Here is a 16,551-nt window from a genome sequence, read left to right as displayed (position 1 = left end):
TTCTGTCAATATGGTGTGCTGTGTGTACATTAATGAGGGAAAAAATGAACTTAAATGATTTTAACAAATTGCTGCAGTATAACAAAGAGTAAAACATTTAAGGGGGTCTGAAAACTTTCCGTACCCACTGTAGGTAGTTGGGGGGGGAAAAAATGTTTTGCTAGGTGGTCAATTAGTCACGTTTTTCCACTATTCTTGACAGGGCTAGTTTTACTGTATTCTACTAAAAATGGGAAATTCATTCTCATTGAAATAACAATTGTTTAGTTAACGAAATGTTAAAAAAAGAAATATTCCAGCTTTGACTTGTCTCAGCAGATTCTCACAAGAGGAAGAGCAAGTGGGACTCTGCCATCCCAGTGACCCTGGCCCAGCCCACGCTCATCAGCACCACCACGGCCACCCTGCCCTCCGTCGTGTCTGTGACGACGACAGCCAGCGGCACCAAGACCACCGTCATCTCTGCGGTGGGCACCATCGTAAAGAAAGCCAAACAGTGAAACCGGTCCCTGTGCAGATGATTGAAAGCTACTGGTGCAGCATTATGGCTCTTGTTCCAAAAAGGCCTTTTGAGGACATATGATTTTATTTTTTATTTTTTTAACATTTGTAAATACTGTGTTGCTGATACAGTAAATAAATAATCAGATATTCCCTTTTCAGTGAAATTCCTGTTGTGATTTGTCATTTAAACAAACTTTATAACTATTCAATACATATTGCTCAGTGGAATCAGAAAATGTTCTTCTAGATAATGTATATACAGTGGGTACGGAAAGTATTCAGACCCCCTTAAATTTTTCACCATCTTGCAGTCGTTCAGGTGTTTTTTTTTTGTTTTTTGTTTGTTTGTTGTTTTTTTTTTAAGCAAGTCCATGCGGGCTTTGTGTCTTGCATTGAGGAGAGGCTTCCGTCAGGCCACTGCCATAAAGCCCCGACTGGTGGAGGGCTGCAGTCATGGTTGACTTTGAAAAGTGGAAGGACATTCCATGATTCCTGATTAAGCAGACAAATAGGAGCAAATAAAAAAGAAAAGAAAAGGGGGACCTCGAACTGAGCTCTGTGGGACCCCACATGAGGGCAACTGAGGAGGAAACTGAATTGCCAAGGTTGACACAAAAGGTCCTTTCTGCCAGGTATGACCTGCACCACTCCCAACGCCTTGGCCCTGATGCCCACCCACTGCTACTGGGAGATCATGATGTCATGGTCCATGGTGTCTAATGCAGCAATTAAATCTAAAAGCACGAGCATAACACCGTCGGCGGTCTATGGCTAAAAAGATGTAATTATGCATCCATCCATCCATTTTCTGAGCCGCTTCTCCTCACTCGGGTCGCGGGCGTGCTGGAGCCTATCCCAGCTGTCATCGGGCAGGAGGAGGGGTACACCCTGAACTGGTTGCCAGCCAATCGCAGATGTAATTAAAAAAACCTTTAAAAGAGCTGATTCTGTACTATTCAGAATTTTGAAACAAGATTGGAAGACCTCAAGAACGTTGCGCTCATTTTAAAAACATTAACTTCTCCAGCATTTTTGAGAGAAATATGTAACTTCTCCTGACGAAACCTCTTTAAATGGACTGTCACAAATGTGCCCTCATCGTGATGGCCATTCCTCTGTTCAAATATTTGAACGACATGCTCATAACTGGACTTGTTGCACGTGCACAGCAGAGGTGCTGGCATGGCACAGAACGTGACATACAATCCTCAAGTGCTCCACATTCACAAAGACGATTAAAAAGCTCTGTGTACGTGTTTTGCAAAGGGGAGAGCAGGCGGAATAAGACGGTGGCAACCAGAAATAAGAGTTGAAGAGTTTAAACATCGTCTAACAACAGACAACAAGGAGAACAGTGTATTCTGAAGTTGATCAGCTGCACGGTAAATTTGACTAAATGTCCCTAAACTTGTTTGTACACTACTCAGTAAAAGCAAAGTTACCCTTTAATATGATTTCATCTTGTACATGTCTGATCCGCACATAAAACCTTATAAGCGTGTCTTCTACAACATCTACAACCCCAACCCCGATTCCAATGAAGTTGGGATGTTGTGTTCAACATCAATAAAAACAATACAATGATTTGCAAATCGTGTTCAACCGATAATTGAATACACTACAAAGACAAGATATTTAATGTTCAAACTGATAAACATTATTATTTTTAGCAAATAATCATTAACTTAATATTTTAATGCTGCAACAGGTTCCAAAAAAGTTGGGACAGGTGGCAAGAAAGACTGAGAAAGTTGAGGAATGCTCATCAAACACCTGTTTGGAATATCCCACAGGTGAACAGGCTAATTGGGAACAGGTGGGTGCCATGATTGGGTGTAAAAGGAGCTTCCCTGAATCATTCACAAGCAAAAATGGAGCGAGGCTCACCTCTTTGTGAACAAGTGTGTGAGAAAATCGTCGAACAGTTTAAGAACAATGTTCCTCAATGTACAATTGCAAGGAATTTAGGGTTTTCATCATCTACAGTCCATAATATCATCAAAAGGTTCAGAGAATCTGAAGTTCTGCTGACTGTCACAACCCCAGTCAATTTCAAGGCACATATCTCAATCAAGCAAATGCATATTTTTGTTCTATATCCCCTTGTTGTGACATTTTTGTTTGGTGGTATGCTATGAGATTTTTTTTTCCAATGTAAATATGTGCCGTGGCTGAATAAAGGTTGGGAAACACTGCGCTAAACCACTGTGCTGCCTGCGATTAAAACACATCTTAAAGAGTTTCGAACGGTAATGTCACTACAGAATTCCAAATATCTGCAGCTAATTTAATCATTTTGTGGTGGACGAGTTGCGGAGTGTATTCATCACTGAATGAACTCACTGATCCAAAAGCAGGCAGTTTTTTTGTCATGTAAATTGGCGAGGAGTTCTCAGACCAGGCTCAGTCAGACAAGAGTGTGCAAGTGGAGAGATAACTGCTTCCTGCAAAACAACAAGAAATTTTAGTTCAGTAGCTTGTTGGAAGCGAGCAGCCCTGTGGAGCTTCATGTTTCCACTTCACCCGGACAACATCTTGTTCACTGTAAGTAAAGGCACATTGTACATGCTTTCAGATGGTACTTACTTAAGATGACACATGAAATGAATGAATAGTTGAATAGTGAGCAGTTCAATTTACTGTAAACTTGTACTTTGTGACAATGAATAATGGCTCAGTCTCTTCAAAGTGACTTCTTGTTACCTGCTATATGATCCATGATGTACTATGAATGTGAGTCAAAAAGTATCTAAGCAGAGGTTCAGGTTAGAATCGTACCTTGGGCTTTTGGGCTGTTTTCCAGGTACTCCTGCTTCCTCAAGCATTCCAAATAGCAATACAGTTACAGATGACACAACCAAGTATTATATATATATATATATATATATATATATATATGCCTATTTCCAAAAAGGTGTTTGAATAAATTGTGAATTTCTCCGGATTGTGACCTAATAGTTCATCTTATTCTTTCGACACCATTTCCTCACCTGTGATTTGGCAGCTTGGGTGGTGCAAAGATCTGACATTTTCAAGCAATGGTTAGACTACAAGGAGACACTACCACGTTAAAACCAAAAGCTAAACGGAGCTGCAGTGTTGGAAGCCCAGATTAGCGTAGCGAACAGCATTATCAGCGTTAAGTTTCTGATAAGCGGCACATACTTGATTGTTCTGTGATGATGTGGCCATGGTGGGAGGTTTGGTGATGTGTCTGCACAAGTGTAGTTTGGCAGCGTGGTGATGAAGTGCTACTTTCATGAGTGAAAATAGAAAGATGCTTTTATCGTCTTCACACGAGCATGTGTGCGCTTACCAGTTGGCACTTGCTTTTTTTTTTTTAAATGTGGTATAATTTTTTTATCCTTGAGAGATTTTAACGAATGCATCTCACAGACATGTTAAGACAGCTGGGAACGACTTTAAATTGTGAAAATGCATAATATATCTCTTTGGAATTCTGATGAGCTATTGAAAATTCATTCAAGAGCAACCAGATGTTTGAGTTTGAGATTGCATTCAAGATTACATTCTTTTAATTTAAAATGAGACTTTTACACATATTTTATATCTTTTAGCTCCTCCTTAATGAGAAAGTGCTGTTTAACCAGCATCACTGCGAAAGTGTCAGCCGTTAAAAAAACAGGAGGAGGAGGAGGAAGATGAGTAGCACCCTGCAGAATGTTACTCCCACAGAGGAAGTCCGCTTTTGTAGTGAACCCGATCTGGTTGCTAGGGGCAGGACTTTGTATGCCACTGTTCACGCTGGCCATTGTGGTATGTGCAGGGGGAGAAGAAAAAGCTGCTTTCACCTCAGCTGCGTTTAACCCACTACTTCCCACATGTCAGAAAACATTCCTTACTTCCTTTCAAATGACACTTGTAGCACTTTTCACGTCTGATTGCACAAAGACAAAAGTTACATTTGGAGGGATTTAAGACCAAAAAATAGTCTTGTGAGACATCAATCTTTCAATGTGATTAACTTGATCAATTGGAAATAAATGTCAGAAACAAAGCGTTTATAATTAGATTCGAAGAAACCCTAATATAGGGCTGAAGTGTTGCTCCCTCCCACATAACATCCATTGTTAACATTTAAAGGACGTGGATGATGGAAAAATGACTTTATTTGCTCGCACAGTATTCAAGTAGCTATGTCTCCGGAGTGCCTGCCCAACCATGAAGTGTGAAATAAAACAACCAAGTAAATCATTTTTTTTTTTTTAGCTGCCTATTTCTGAAATTAGGAGTGACCACTGATGAGTTCTGAATTTTGACAATTGTGTTGTCACAATTCGACCAAGTTACCAAATAACCATCCCCGCATAGTTCTTCACCCACGATATGGCATCTATCCTGGGAAATGGTCCGCCATTGTCACGAAATGGCCATGGTGACGACAACCAGTAGTGGCTTTGCGCGACCGTGATTCATTTGCAGTCTGGACATCCATCCATCCATCCATCCATCAATTTTCTTTACATTTTATCTTCATTAGAGTTGAGGGTTAGCTGGAGCCTATCCCAGCTGACTTTGACCAAGAGAGAACCGATCGCCAGCCAATCGCAGTCTTTTGGAATTAGCGTTGTAAAAAGCCACAAAAACACAAGTCATTCTTTGATGCTCACTAAACCGAGGTCTTGCTCGCATTGCTTAGGTTTCGGAGAATATGCGGCGATTAATTTTATTTTTGTTTCTTCTTTTCTTTTCCCCCTTGAATCTTTGTGTTTCAACTCGAGTACCACCGAATGTTGACTACTGAATTCTTGTGAGAACACATAACAATGCATTCCCAACAAGTGTAAGTGTGTACACAACACAACCATTTTTGTGGAACTCCCTGTCAGGTGATTAAAATGAAATAGTCTGTGATCTCAATTATACAAATATGTAATTTTGCAATCGCGAACTTGCTCACTCACTGATGATTAATTTCCGTTGCGCGACAGATGGGTTTTAAACAAGAAAGTGCTGGTCTTGGTCAGAGACAGCGTATATTGGAATGCATCACCCATTGTAGGTTTGCAGCTCAGTGGGCACAAAGGCTCATTTGAGCTTGGTGGATTTGTAGAGTATGTATATACTGGAAAGTGTCCCAAACCGATGTATTGATCTCTATTTTCTCAGCATATAGAGATAGAGTGTTTTAATGTCTTGTTTCAATTTCCAGGCACATCCTTACTGTATAGTATTTGCAAATACAGGAGGTGAAGTGAGGAGTCATCCAACATGCAATAAAGGAACAGTTGCAAATAACGAGTAGCTACTTTCAACTGTCCAGCTGAGTCCAAATCTCCCAGAATACACATTAATATCAAGTGTCAGCAGCATATTTACCTATTCGTGTCCTCACGAAATGAAGAACCACGTGAGTTGAACCGCTAATTTGGTGTGATGGATCCAGTTGGTTTCACAATAGCGGTTGTTTATTGCCAGAAGGAGACGACAAATGATTCACATCATTGTGGCTTCATTTTGCAGATAACTCTTAAGTTTGGTTCAATAAAATGTGATAACTAGAACAAATTGCTCCAATAAGGATTACTGCTTGCTGTGTCACTTCTGGGTGTTTGTTCATACACATAATTTGAAGGTGTGTCACACCGCCTGAACTGAGTACCTTTGCACTAAAGTGATGCAAGAACTCACCTTTTCTGTCTGGAGGATACTGCTGACAGCTTTAAAAAAGAAGTTTGTTCAATGGATTGTTAGTATACTGGTAATTGGAAAGCCCTTTGACTGACAGGCCTCTAGAAAATTATATTTGCATTGTTTCCAGGGGTCCCAAAGCCCTAGCCCCTGCTTATAGTGCAGATGCAAAAGAGAGTCCCATATAGCTACAACCCCAATTCCAACGAAGTTGGGACGTTGTGTTAAACATAAATAAAAACAGAATACAATGATTTGCAAATCATGTTCAACCTATATTTAATTGAATACACTACAAAGACAAGATATTTAATGTCCAAACTGATAAACTTTATTGTTTTTAGCTAATAATCATTAACTTACAATTGTATGGCTGCAACACGTTCCAAAAAAGCTGGGACAGGGTCATGTTTACCACTGTGTTACATCACCTTTTCTTTTAACAACATTCAATAAACGTTTGGGAACTCAGGACACTAATTGTTGAAGCTTTGTATGTGGAATTCTTCCCCATTCTTGCTTGATGTACAGCTTCACCTGTTCAACAGTCTGGGGTCTCCGTTATATTTTACGCTTAATAATGCGCCACACATTTTCAATGGGAGACAGGTCCGGACTGCGGGCAGGCCAGTCTCGTGCCCGCACTCTTTCATTACGGAGCCACGCTGTTGTAACGTGCAGAATGTGGTTTGGCATTGTTATGGTGAAATAAGCAGGGGCGTCCATGAAAAAGACGTTGCTTGGATGGCAGCATATGTTTCTCCAAAACCTGTATGTACCTTTCAGCATTAATGGTGCCTTCACAGATGTGTAAGTTACCCATGCCATTGGCACTAACAGAGCCCCATACCATCACAGATGCTGGCTTTTGAACTTTGCATCCATAACAGTCCGGATGGTTCGTTTCCTCTTTGGCCCGGAGGACACGATGTCCACAATTTCCAAAAACAATTTGAAATGTGGACTCGTCGGACCACAGAACACTTTTGCACTTTGCATCGGTCCATCTTAGATGAGCTCGGGCACAGAGAAGCCGGCGTTGTTTCTGGGTGTTGTTGATAAATGGCTTTTGCTTTGCATAGTAGAGTTTCAAGTTGCACTTACGGATGTAGCGCCAAACTGTATTTACTGACATTGGTTTTCTGAAGTGTTCCTGAGCCCATGTGGTGATATCCTTTACACATTGATGCCGGGTTTTGATGCAGTGCCACCTGAGGGATCGAAGGTCATGGGCATTCAATGTTGGTTTCCGGCCTCGTTGCTTACATGCAGTGATTTATCCAGATTCTCTGAACCTTTTGGTGATATTATGGACCGTAGATGATGAAAACCCTAAATTCCTTGCAATTGTACGTTGAGGAACATTGTTCTTAAACTGTTCGACGATTTTCTCACACACTTGTTCACAAAGAGGTGAACCTCGCCCCATCTTTGCTTGCGAATTACTGAGCAATTCAGGGAAGCTCCTTTTATACCCAATCATGGCACCCACCTGTTCCTAATTAGCCTGTTCACCTGTGGGATGTTCCAAACAGGTGTTTGATGAGCATTCCTCAACTTTCTCAGTCTTTTTTGCCACCTGTCCCAACTTTTTTGGAATCTGTTGCAGCCATAAAATTCTAAGTTAATGATTATTTGCTAAAAACAATAGTTTATCAGTTTGAACATGAAATATCTTGTCTTTGTAGTGTATTCGATTAAATATAGGTTGAACATGATTTGCAGATCATTGCATTCTGTTTTTATTTATGTTTAACACAACGTCCCAACTTCATTGGAATTGGGGTTGTAATTACAAATATATCTTTGTTTTGTTTGTCTATGCGAGCGATTTATAGTGAAAGGCAGAACAATTCAAAGCGTTTCCATTAGGTAGCAGAAGGTACAATAAACCTGTGTATCCTCCTGTTGTCAAAGAAATCAAAGACGAATCCCTTAAGTCAACAGTCTAATCTGTTTATATGCATATGCAGTTTGAACATTAAATATCTTGTCTTTGTAGTGTATTCAATTAATTATCGGTTGAACACGATTTGCAAATCATTGTATTCTGTTTCTATTGATGTTAAACACAACATCCCAACTTCATTGGAATCGGGGTTGGGGTTGTAGATGTTGTAGAAGACACGCTTATAAGGTTTTATGTGCGGATCAGACATGTACAAGATGAAATCATATTAAAGGGTAACTTTGCTTTTACTGAGTAGTATACAAACAAGTTTAGGGACATTTAGTCAAATATACCGTGCAGCTGATCAACTTCAGAATACACTGTTCTCCTTGTTGTCTGTTGTTAGACGATGTTTAAACTCTTCAACTCTTATTTCTGGTTGCCACCGTCTTATTCCGCCTGCTCTCCCCTTTGCAAAACACGTACACAGAGCTTTTTAATCGTCTTTGTGAATGTGGAGCACTTGAGGATTGTATGTCACGTTCTGTGCCATGCCAGCACCTCTGCTGTGCACGTGCAACAAGTCCAGTTATGAGCATGTCGTTCAAATATTTGAACAGAGGAATGGCCATCACGATGAGGGCACATTTGTGTGAACACAACATTCACACAATGTTTCCTGTAGCCTGAAGGCAGAGTTCTGCTCCATGTGCCACTCCCAAGATTTTGGGAGGAGGCCATGGAAGGAGGGGTCTGGCCCCCACGCTCAAGCCCACACAGGTAATGGCTGTCGGGATGGAATGTGGCAGAGGTGTGGAGCCTTTAACTTCTAACAGGGTGTGGAAGAGATAGAGGTTCAGGAAGGGAGTTAACCCTCTCTGTCATTGCTATAGTCACCTGGATCGCGTGTGCGTGTGTGTGTGTGAAGTTAAAGGAGGGAACAAGTCCCTGCGTACAAAGTCACATTCAGTCAGTCGCTCTGAATCTCGCTATCACACACACACACACACACACACGCACACACGCTTGCCACTCTGAGTTTATGGGCAATTCAGTCAATATTTGACCAGACTGGACTGTACAAGAGGGAAGACGCAAAGGTTCAGAAACAAAGAACTCCAAGTTCTTACTTTCTGGCAAAAATCTTTTTTTTTATTTTAATATATAGATTTGGAGATTTTACTTTTCACTGGAGGTGGATACACACTTTTTCCAAACTCTTGGGTCACAGATGCCAAACAGGATTTAGTGGGGGTTTTTTCTTCCCCTTAATTATTGTTTAACTTTTGAACTCAGACTGGTGTGGGATCAGGAACAGGTTTGTTTGCTTTGAAATCTTTTTACATTCTTAGTCATAAATTATCCCAAGTTTACATTGTTTTCACTGCACTTCACCTGCTGATTATACTTATATTTGTGTGTGACCGACAGGCAGTTAAGTGTGTGTTATGCAACTTTATGTCATCTGCATGGTTAATGATCGCTGATATTATGTTCATACTGTTGAGTATTGAATATCTTTTGTAATTTCCCTGATGTGAAACATGGTATTCTCAAACTTTTTCCACCATCTACCAGTTTTATTCCTAAAATGTATACTTATAATTACGTTAAGCCACTGTAACATTATAAGCAATTTGAACATTTAGCACTGCACTTAAGTATAGGAAAATTATATATATATATATATATAAGTTATATAGTTATAGCAAATTTATATATTATAGAAATTCAATTAAAGGTATACCTAAAAATGCTTGAAGTCATACAGTGAAATACAGTTGAACTTTACTGGAAAAAAAAAAAAAAAAAAAAAAAGTTTAAGGCAGTGTAACATGCACAAGTTGAACAATTTTCATTTATTCATCCCATACAGCTAATCGGGGTTTTCCAAAATTTCAGCTCAGAAGAACGAGAAAATGTGGATCCCCCACAAAGCCAAATTTGTTGAAGAACAAAACAGACATGAATTAAAGATCCGTTTGCTGACAAATTATGATCCTGCTTGATCAAATTTGAATTTCACTCTGACAATCTGTAGATTTTGGAGGCTGATAATTCAATTCCAAGGTACTTTTTCCAGAGCCAAACATGTAAAAGGTATGTTCCCTAAAAATCGTGGGGTAGAGTACCACCCCAATGACAAGCCAGTCTACAACAATGCGCTTTTGTATTCAAAACAGGTGAAAGAAACTGGAACACGTGAAACAAAGATGAAAAAATGGCCAGTGTTTATACTGTGGAACCCATATACCTCCATGCAGTGTCAGATTGCTTTGTTTTTTTTCCCCCCAGGTGGCACGCAGCAATAGCTTCAGGCTAATCTTTTCATGTGTTTTCAGACGATTTCGCTCATGCTTGTGATGTGTCATGGTGGGGTCAGACCCCGCCCTTGTGTTAGTGCGATCACCCTGTAGGCTTGTTTTTGTCTGTGGGGACGATGGCGTAAAATTCATTTAATTATACTGTACTTATTTAGACCATTTACCTTAACAGGTGGATTAATGACTTCTAAGCTTTAATTTGTATGTATAAATTGACAGCCAGCAGACTAAACAACCCGCCTTGTTTAAAAAGGGCTTTTTCATCACATATTTCTGTGATTGATGGTTATGTTTTGTAGGTAAGAAGCTGGCTTGTCTGCCCAGACCTATCGTGGTCAGTGATTTATGTGACACACACACACACACGGTTACTCTTGCAACACTTCTTGCATTACACACACGCAATACACTCCTGTGGTCAGCTCACACTCACAAGAAGGTGTTAAGGTGCCTTTCCCATATGTTTTCAGGCTACGTTTTTCAACTTGTACAAGTCATTCTCTCACCTCGAGGAGAAATTCTTCCTTGAAATTGTAAATCATCTCTGCACAAATACCCTTTCTAATTTATTTTCTGTAATTTTCATTTCACGTCATTAGTGGTGTGGAATGTCTGCCCAGGCACGTAGATGACTATGGAGATTTCAGGCCACACTCTGTCTGTCCTTTGTTCACTTCTCCAAGCATGATCCCATCATATATTTAGTCAGTGTTTACGAAGTGAGGACTCAACAAAGCATGCAGGGGTATTTCCACACCCCACCCTGTATTTGCCCCCTTCCTGTCGAACATATCGCACCAACTGAATCAGCGTGAAACATGTCATTACTTAGCTGCCTACATGCAGGTATGAAGAGCAAAACGCTGGGGGGTAAATTGAGAACTATATAATCGATTAAATGTAGTTCCTAACAAAAACTGTTTCCAGTCTCGTGTTAGTTGGAAAATTATTCACGTGGCTTGTTCCTAATGGTGACAAAATGTGCTTCATACAGTATCTTTACCACAGTACTCATATTAATGAGATCCAGTGTAAATGTCAGTCTGCATATCTGGTTCTATTTACCTTTGCTCGGCCTTGACCAAGGGAAAGCACAGGTGGGTCAAGGGATACCTTTCTCACTTTTCAGGCTCTGTTGAACATGTTTTAGTCTTGTTGTTTTCTATTACATATTTTCTAGTATACTATACTGTGTGTGTGTTTGTGTTTCAGTTGCAGGAAGGCGATGGGGAGATGGACGTTACATCTCTCAGTGGGCCTTGGGCTTCTGCTCTTTCTCATGACCTGCTCTTACACTGAAGGTACAGATGACCGCACCTATTATGTCTGTTGAATTTGTACACTTTAGCAACTTTTGCATGTCTTCGTTGCCTCTGCATAGCGTTAGAAATCTTGAGGCCTGGAATTATTTTTACCTGTACTGAACATATGTTTTTTTTTTTTTTTGGTTTGTTTTTTTTTTTTATGAAAGAAAAGCTTACACAATAAAGTATGCAGTGTGACTTCCGTGACAAGGTGCAATAAAGCAAAAGTGCTGTTTCTGGCTTGTGCGCGCTTCTGTCACTATAAATTACTCATCTCTTCTCAAAGTGTTTTATGCAGTGGGGCTCTCCAACCTTTTAAAGGACACAGATTTTGCCAAATCGACTTTTTCTTGTATTAGGGATGTAATATTGTCTCTCGGGGGCTTCAGTAAACACGTGAAATATGAATTAAAATCATACACGCATTCCTGATTTTCAGATATTTTTCTTCCGAGAACCCTGAAATCAGGTCATTCAAATTTCTCAAGCTTATCTAAGTCACTAGCGAAGCTCACCGCCTACCTCTCCACACTGAGCCAGCACTGTCAACATAACAAATATGTGTGCTCTCACAAGTGGGTCTTCTACACGGCAACCAATCAGAGGAAAGGGGATGGTCTTAGGCAAATATGGAGAAAGTGGATACAACACTGGGTCAAACAGAAGTAGCTATCAAAGGGGTCGTTTCTGGACACTTGTATGACAAAAGGCGTTTTTTAAAAATGAAATTCACACTTTTATAATAAGTCCATTTTAGAGACTCACTCTATGGTGGTCTAAAGAGCAATATAAGTATGGGACCTTTAGCAACATGTTGTAGCACATTGTGATTGGCCTTTTTGCACCCACACTGACCTTTGTAGAGTTTAAAATTCACAGAAATGCAACAGAAATGGGTGTCGCTCCACCCACCTCCAAACCCAGTGCTACTTCACCATAAAAGGTGGAATTAAAAAAGCATAAATACTTTAGTAGCTGTTTCTGATGAATGTATTACTTTTATATTTTCATGTTATTTTGTTGTGTGCCTATCTTGTGTTTATTCCACAAGCCTCTTGTGCATGTTTTTTATTCTGATTTTTAGTCTTTTATGTCAAACAATTCTCCTCATATGAGTGTCTATTGTGTACAAGTCTGGTGAGATGCGTGACAAGAAATCCTTTCAGAAGAAATCAGACTTTATGCTCTGTGTGTGTGGGTGTAACTATTTAACGGTTGGTGCATTTTATTCTCACTTTCTGTGTTTTGACCATCTCCCCTCCTGAATTTCCTCCACAGCAAACTATTGCTTTGCCACCAGGTCCAAAACGTGCTCAGATTGCCTGCAGGCGGGGAAAGGCTGCGCCTACTGTCCTGATGAGGTCAGAACACAAAACGGGAACATAAAAGAACAGACTTCACATTTAGCCAAGACTTTAGTGATTTGGCATTCCGACAAATATTCATTTTTTTTCCCTTTTTGGTGATCATTATTCCGAGCCATAGATGATAGCTGAACATAATCAGTCCCTGTCCAATAGGCATGTACACATGTAGACAAAAGTGTTGTTACCCTTCCATAAAAGAATGTAAAACCCACAAAGGTTACTTAAATTGACTTTAAACTCGACACTGATGAGACCGGAAAATCCACAAAGCTTGATGAGAATAATGACCATTGCATCAACTCTATATTTATAGAACACTGTACTGTCAAACATGGAGGAAGCTCAGTTATATTCTGGCTTTTCCTCATCCAGCACAGTGCACTCTGTGCAGGGTACAAGGAAGTTTTCAAGACCATCAAGGCATTCTGTAGCGAAATGCCCTGCCTAGTGTGAGAAAGCCGCAGGCAATGGCTCTGGAGACCCAAAACACACAGCTGAAAACACCCCAAGACTGGCTAAAAACAAAAACATTGACTTATCTAAAGAGCCCTGATCTAAATTGTATTGAACATCTGGGGAGGGGGGACAAAACAAACAAATCCAAAATGATTCAATACTGGTTTAAAATTCACTAAAACAACCAAACATTATATTGTTTTTTTTTTTTTTTCAATCGTGATGTTATAAGATAAGTTGTGTTTAGTATGTACAATCAGTACTTCCAACTTCCATAGCTTCTGGCCATGTCATTAGTGGTTAACAAATATACCACTGTCAAAAAGGTGCAACTTCAGGGGTATCATTGAAGCAGATAAAACGATTCTTGCTCGCTGTTGCTTTAATGAGTTGTCTTTCGTGTTTAGACCTTTAATGGACCTCGTTGTGACCTGTATGAAAATATTATGGCTCATGGCTGCAGCGCTGCGGCTGTTATCACAACAAAAAGCAGCATGAAGATTGAAAGAGTAAGTCCTCTTTTATCATTTGTGGTAAGCCGAATTGGTGGAACCTCTAAATTTTCATCCTACTTGCTTTTCATCCCTGCGCAGAAACAACAGATCGACGTCCGTTTGGCGCAGTCGCAGGTGTCCCCGCAGCAGATGAGCATGTCTTTTCTGCCAGGGGAGGAGAAGTTGGTCGACGTGGAAGTCTTTGCTCCAACCAAAGGCCCGCTGGATCTGTACATTCTTATGGACTTCTCCAACTCTATGGAAGACGATTTGGACAACTTGAAGAGGATGGGCCAAGAGCTGGGTAAGCATTGCGGCTCAGTCGCTTTGCCATGCTTGCCGTTTCTATTCATACTGTGACACAGTGTTTTTCTCCGATAGCTTCACTGGTGAAGAAGCTGTCAGATGACTACACCATTGGATTTGGAAAGTTTGTGGACAAAGTTATTGAGCCTCAAACAGACATGAGGCCCACTAAGTAAGAAATACTGTGGTCGTAGCACCTTCAAGAACATTCCGTGCATGTATTCTACTGTATATTGACAGTACATCTTTTTTGTCGCTCCCTTCTATCTCCTTCAGACTTTCTAAACCATGGCCCAACAGTGACCCTCCGTTCTCCTTTGAAAACGTCATCAAGCTGACCAGTGACTTGAACTTCTTTACCAGTGAGCTTCAGAAGGAAAGAATCTCTGGCAATCTGGACGCTCCTGAAGGAGGCTTTGATGCCATACTGCAGGCTGCAGTCTGCGGGGTAAGAACACGCATGCAGATCTAGAATTTCTTCGACTTTCTGTTTAACAAATAATCTCACACTTCGTATGCCATGTGGACATTGGTAACCTTGGAAAAGACAATACACAACTAGGTGATTACAATATTTTGTTTTGTATTTTTAAGTGTCAGCCATAAGGTAATAAGCTCAAACAACTGTCCTCAATGTTTTTTGCTCATATTTTAATTCCTTCGACTCAGTAATGAGTTCTGTGCTAACCGTTGTATTGTCCGCTTCTGTTCGATTTCCCCCATACTCAGGATAAGATCGGTTGGCGTGAACACAGCACACATCTGCTGGTTTTCTCCACTGAGTCTGCCTTCCACTACGAGGCTGACGGCGCCAACGTGCTGTCGGGCATCCTGCCACGCAACGACGAGCGCTGCCACCTGGACGGCGAAGGCAAATATACAGAGGATACCAACCAAGATTACCCCTCCATACCCACGCTGGTCCGTCTGCTCGGGAAACACAACATTATTCCCGTATTTGCTGTCACCAACCACTCCTACACATACTACAAGGTTGGTGGCTATTTTACTTTACATATTTCTTATATTATACAGTACGTCTACACAATAAATGATGTGTTACAGTCAGTTAGGTATGTGCACGTGTTTGTTCAGAAACTCCAAACGTATTTCCCCATTGCTGAGGTGGGCCTGCTGCAAGAGGATTCATCCAACATCCTGCAAGTCATGGAGATGGCCTTCGAGGTAAAAAAGTTACTTTTTCTGAAATGGGTGAAAGTCGAAGTGTATCTTTTCTTTCTTCTCCTCCTGGCCTCCCAGGAAAACTCCAGTCAGTCAGTTGTGAGCAAAACAAGTCACTTGTGCATGTGTGTATTCCTTCAGAGTATCCGTTCCAAGATGAGCATTCGTGCAGAGGACAGACCCAAAGCTTTTGAGGCACAGTTCCTGTCCACCAGTGGGAAGGTTGCAGAATACGGAGCCTTTGATTTCAAGCCTGGAGCAATTGTAAGTGGCTGAGCGAGCAACTAAGAAACCTCCTATAAACCTGGAGTTTATTTTTTATAATACTCATTAATCCCTCAAAAGGAAATCCAACTCAAACACACGCTGCTGTAGATTTGTGTTGCACACCACACAGACCAGAGTAAATCACATAATGTACATAGTCAAGTCATATGTAAATCTTAAATCTTAACCTACAACTTTCAAGTCAAGTCATGACTTGAGTTAAGCAAGACATACAGTAAGTCAAGTCATGCAGTTCTTCTCAGTCACAACATATTGGAATAGCAATAAAAGGTTTTTTTTCACCGATCAGTCCACCAAGAAAAACTATTTATTAAAGTGAAAGCTAGTTGCAACTGCTACTAAGATCCTATGATACGGTGAAAATATTGTATATGTACCTGTATATCTGTATATATAGGTTATTAGACAACAAAATGATCAACAATTTTTTTAATACCATGTATGTCATACTGTTGAATATGAATATGATGTATGCCTGTCACTTATCTTCACAGTTCTGTCAGTAACTCAAATCCGAAAAAAAGCACGCACAATTTTGTAACACTTGGATTTGTGTCTTTCAGGGCAAATTCAAGATGAAACTCAAAGCCCAGAGGATGATCGACGAGTCTCCAGTCTGTAAGATGGATGTGGATGAAAAAGAAGGTGTTATAAGAGTTAAACCTACAACCTTTAACTCTGCCGTGAATGTTAATGCCAGAGTGCATTGTCCAACTTGTGACTGTGAGAAGGTAGATGCACATTAACCTGTAGGAGGTCTCAAATGGTTCAGATGAAGACTTG

General features: G+C 40.4%; 2 protein-coding genes across 4 annotated transcripts in view; both read left to right on the top strand.

Moving 5' to 3' along the window:
• The window catches only part of sap30bp (SAP30 binding protein), a 33,553-nt gene extending 32,887 nt beyond the window's left edge, over positions 1–666 (top strand). The window contains exon 10 of the mRNA XM_061706784.1: positions 319–666. Within this exon, the coding sequence (XP_061562768.1) occupies positions 319–583 (265 nt within the window). The 3' untranslated portion in view covers positions 584–666. The remainder of the gene's footprint in view (positions 1–318) is intronic.
• A 2,229-nt stretch (positions 667–2,895) lies between these two features.
• Positions 2,896–16,551, top strand: part of itgb4 (integrin, beta 4) — a 30,758-nt gene continuing 17,102 nt past the window's right edge. For 2 of the 3 annotated variants that reach the window (XM_061706768.1, XM_061706766.1), the window contains exons 1-11: positions 8,827–9,365; positions 11,584–11,672; positions 12,954–13,036; positions 13,906–14,007; positions 14,092–14,296; positions 14,374–14,470; positions 14,575–14,746; positions 15,028–15,291; positions 15,394–15,483; positions 15,622–15,744; positions 16,332–16,499. In XM_061706768.1, the coding sequence (XP_061562752.1) occupies positions 11,597–11,672; positions 12,954–13,036; positions 13,906–14,007; positions 14,092–14,296; positions 14,374–14,470; positions 14,575–14,746; positions 15,028–15,291; positions 15,394–15,483; positions 15,622–15,744; positions 16,332–16,499 (1,380 nt within the window). In that variant the 5' untranslated portion in view covers positions 8,827–9,365; positions 11,584–11,596. Of the gene's footprint in view, positions 3,049–8,826; positions 9,366–11,583; positions 11,673–12,953; positions 13,037–13,905; positions 14,008–14,091; positions 14,297–14,373; positions 14,471–14,574; positions 14,747–15,027; positions 15,292–15,393; positions 15,484–15,621; positions 15,745–16,331; positions 16,500–16,551 lie in introns of those variants that run through there. The other variant, XM_061706767.1, reaches the window with a different exon arrangement.

Source organism: Phycodurus eques, chromosome 19, assembly GCF_024500275.1.
Source record: "Phycodurus eques isolate BA_2022a chromosome 19, UOR_Pequ_1.1, whole genome shotgun sequence".
NCBI classification, from domain to species: Eukaryota; Metazoa; Chordata; class Actinopteri; order Syngnathiformes; family Syngnathidae; genus Phycodurus; species Phycodurus eques.
This window is presented reverse-complemented; position numbering and strand designations above follow the sequence as displayed.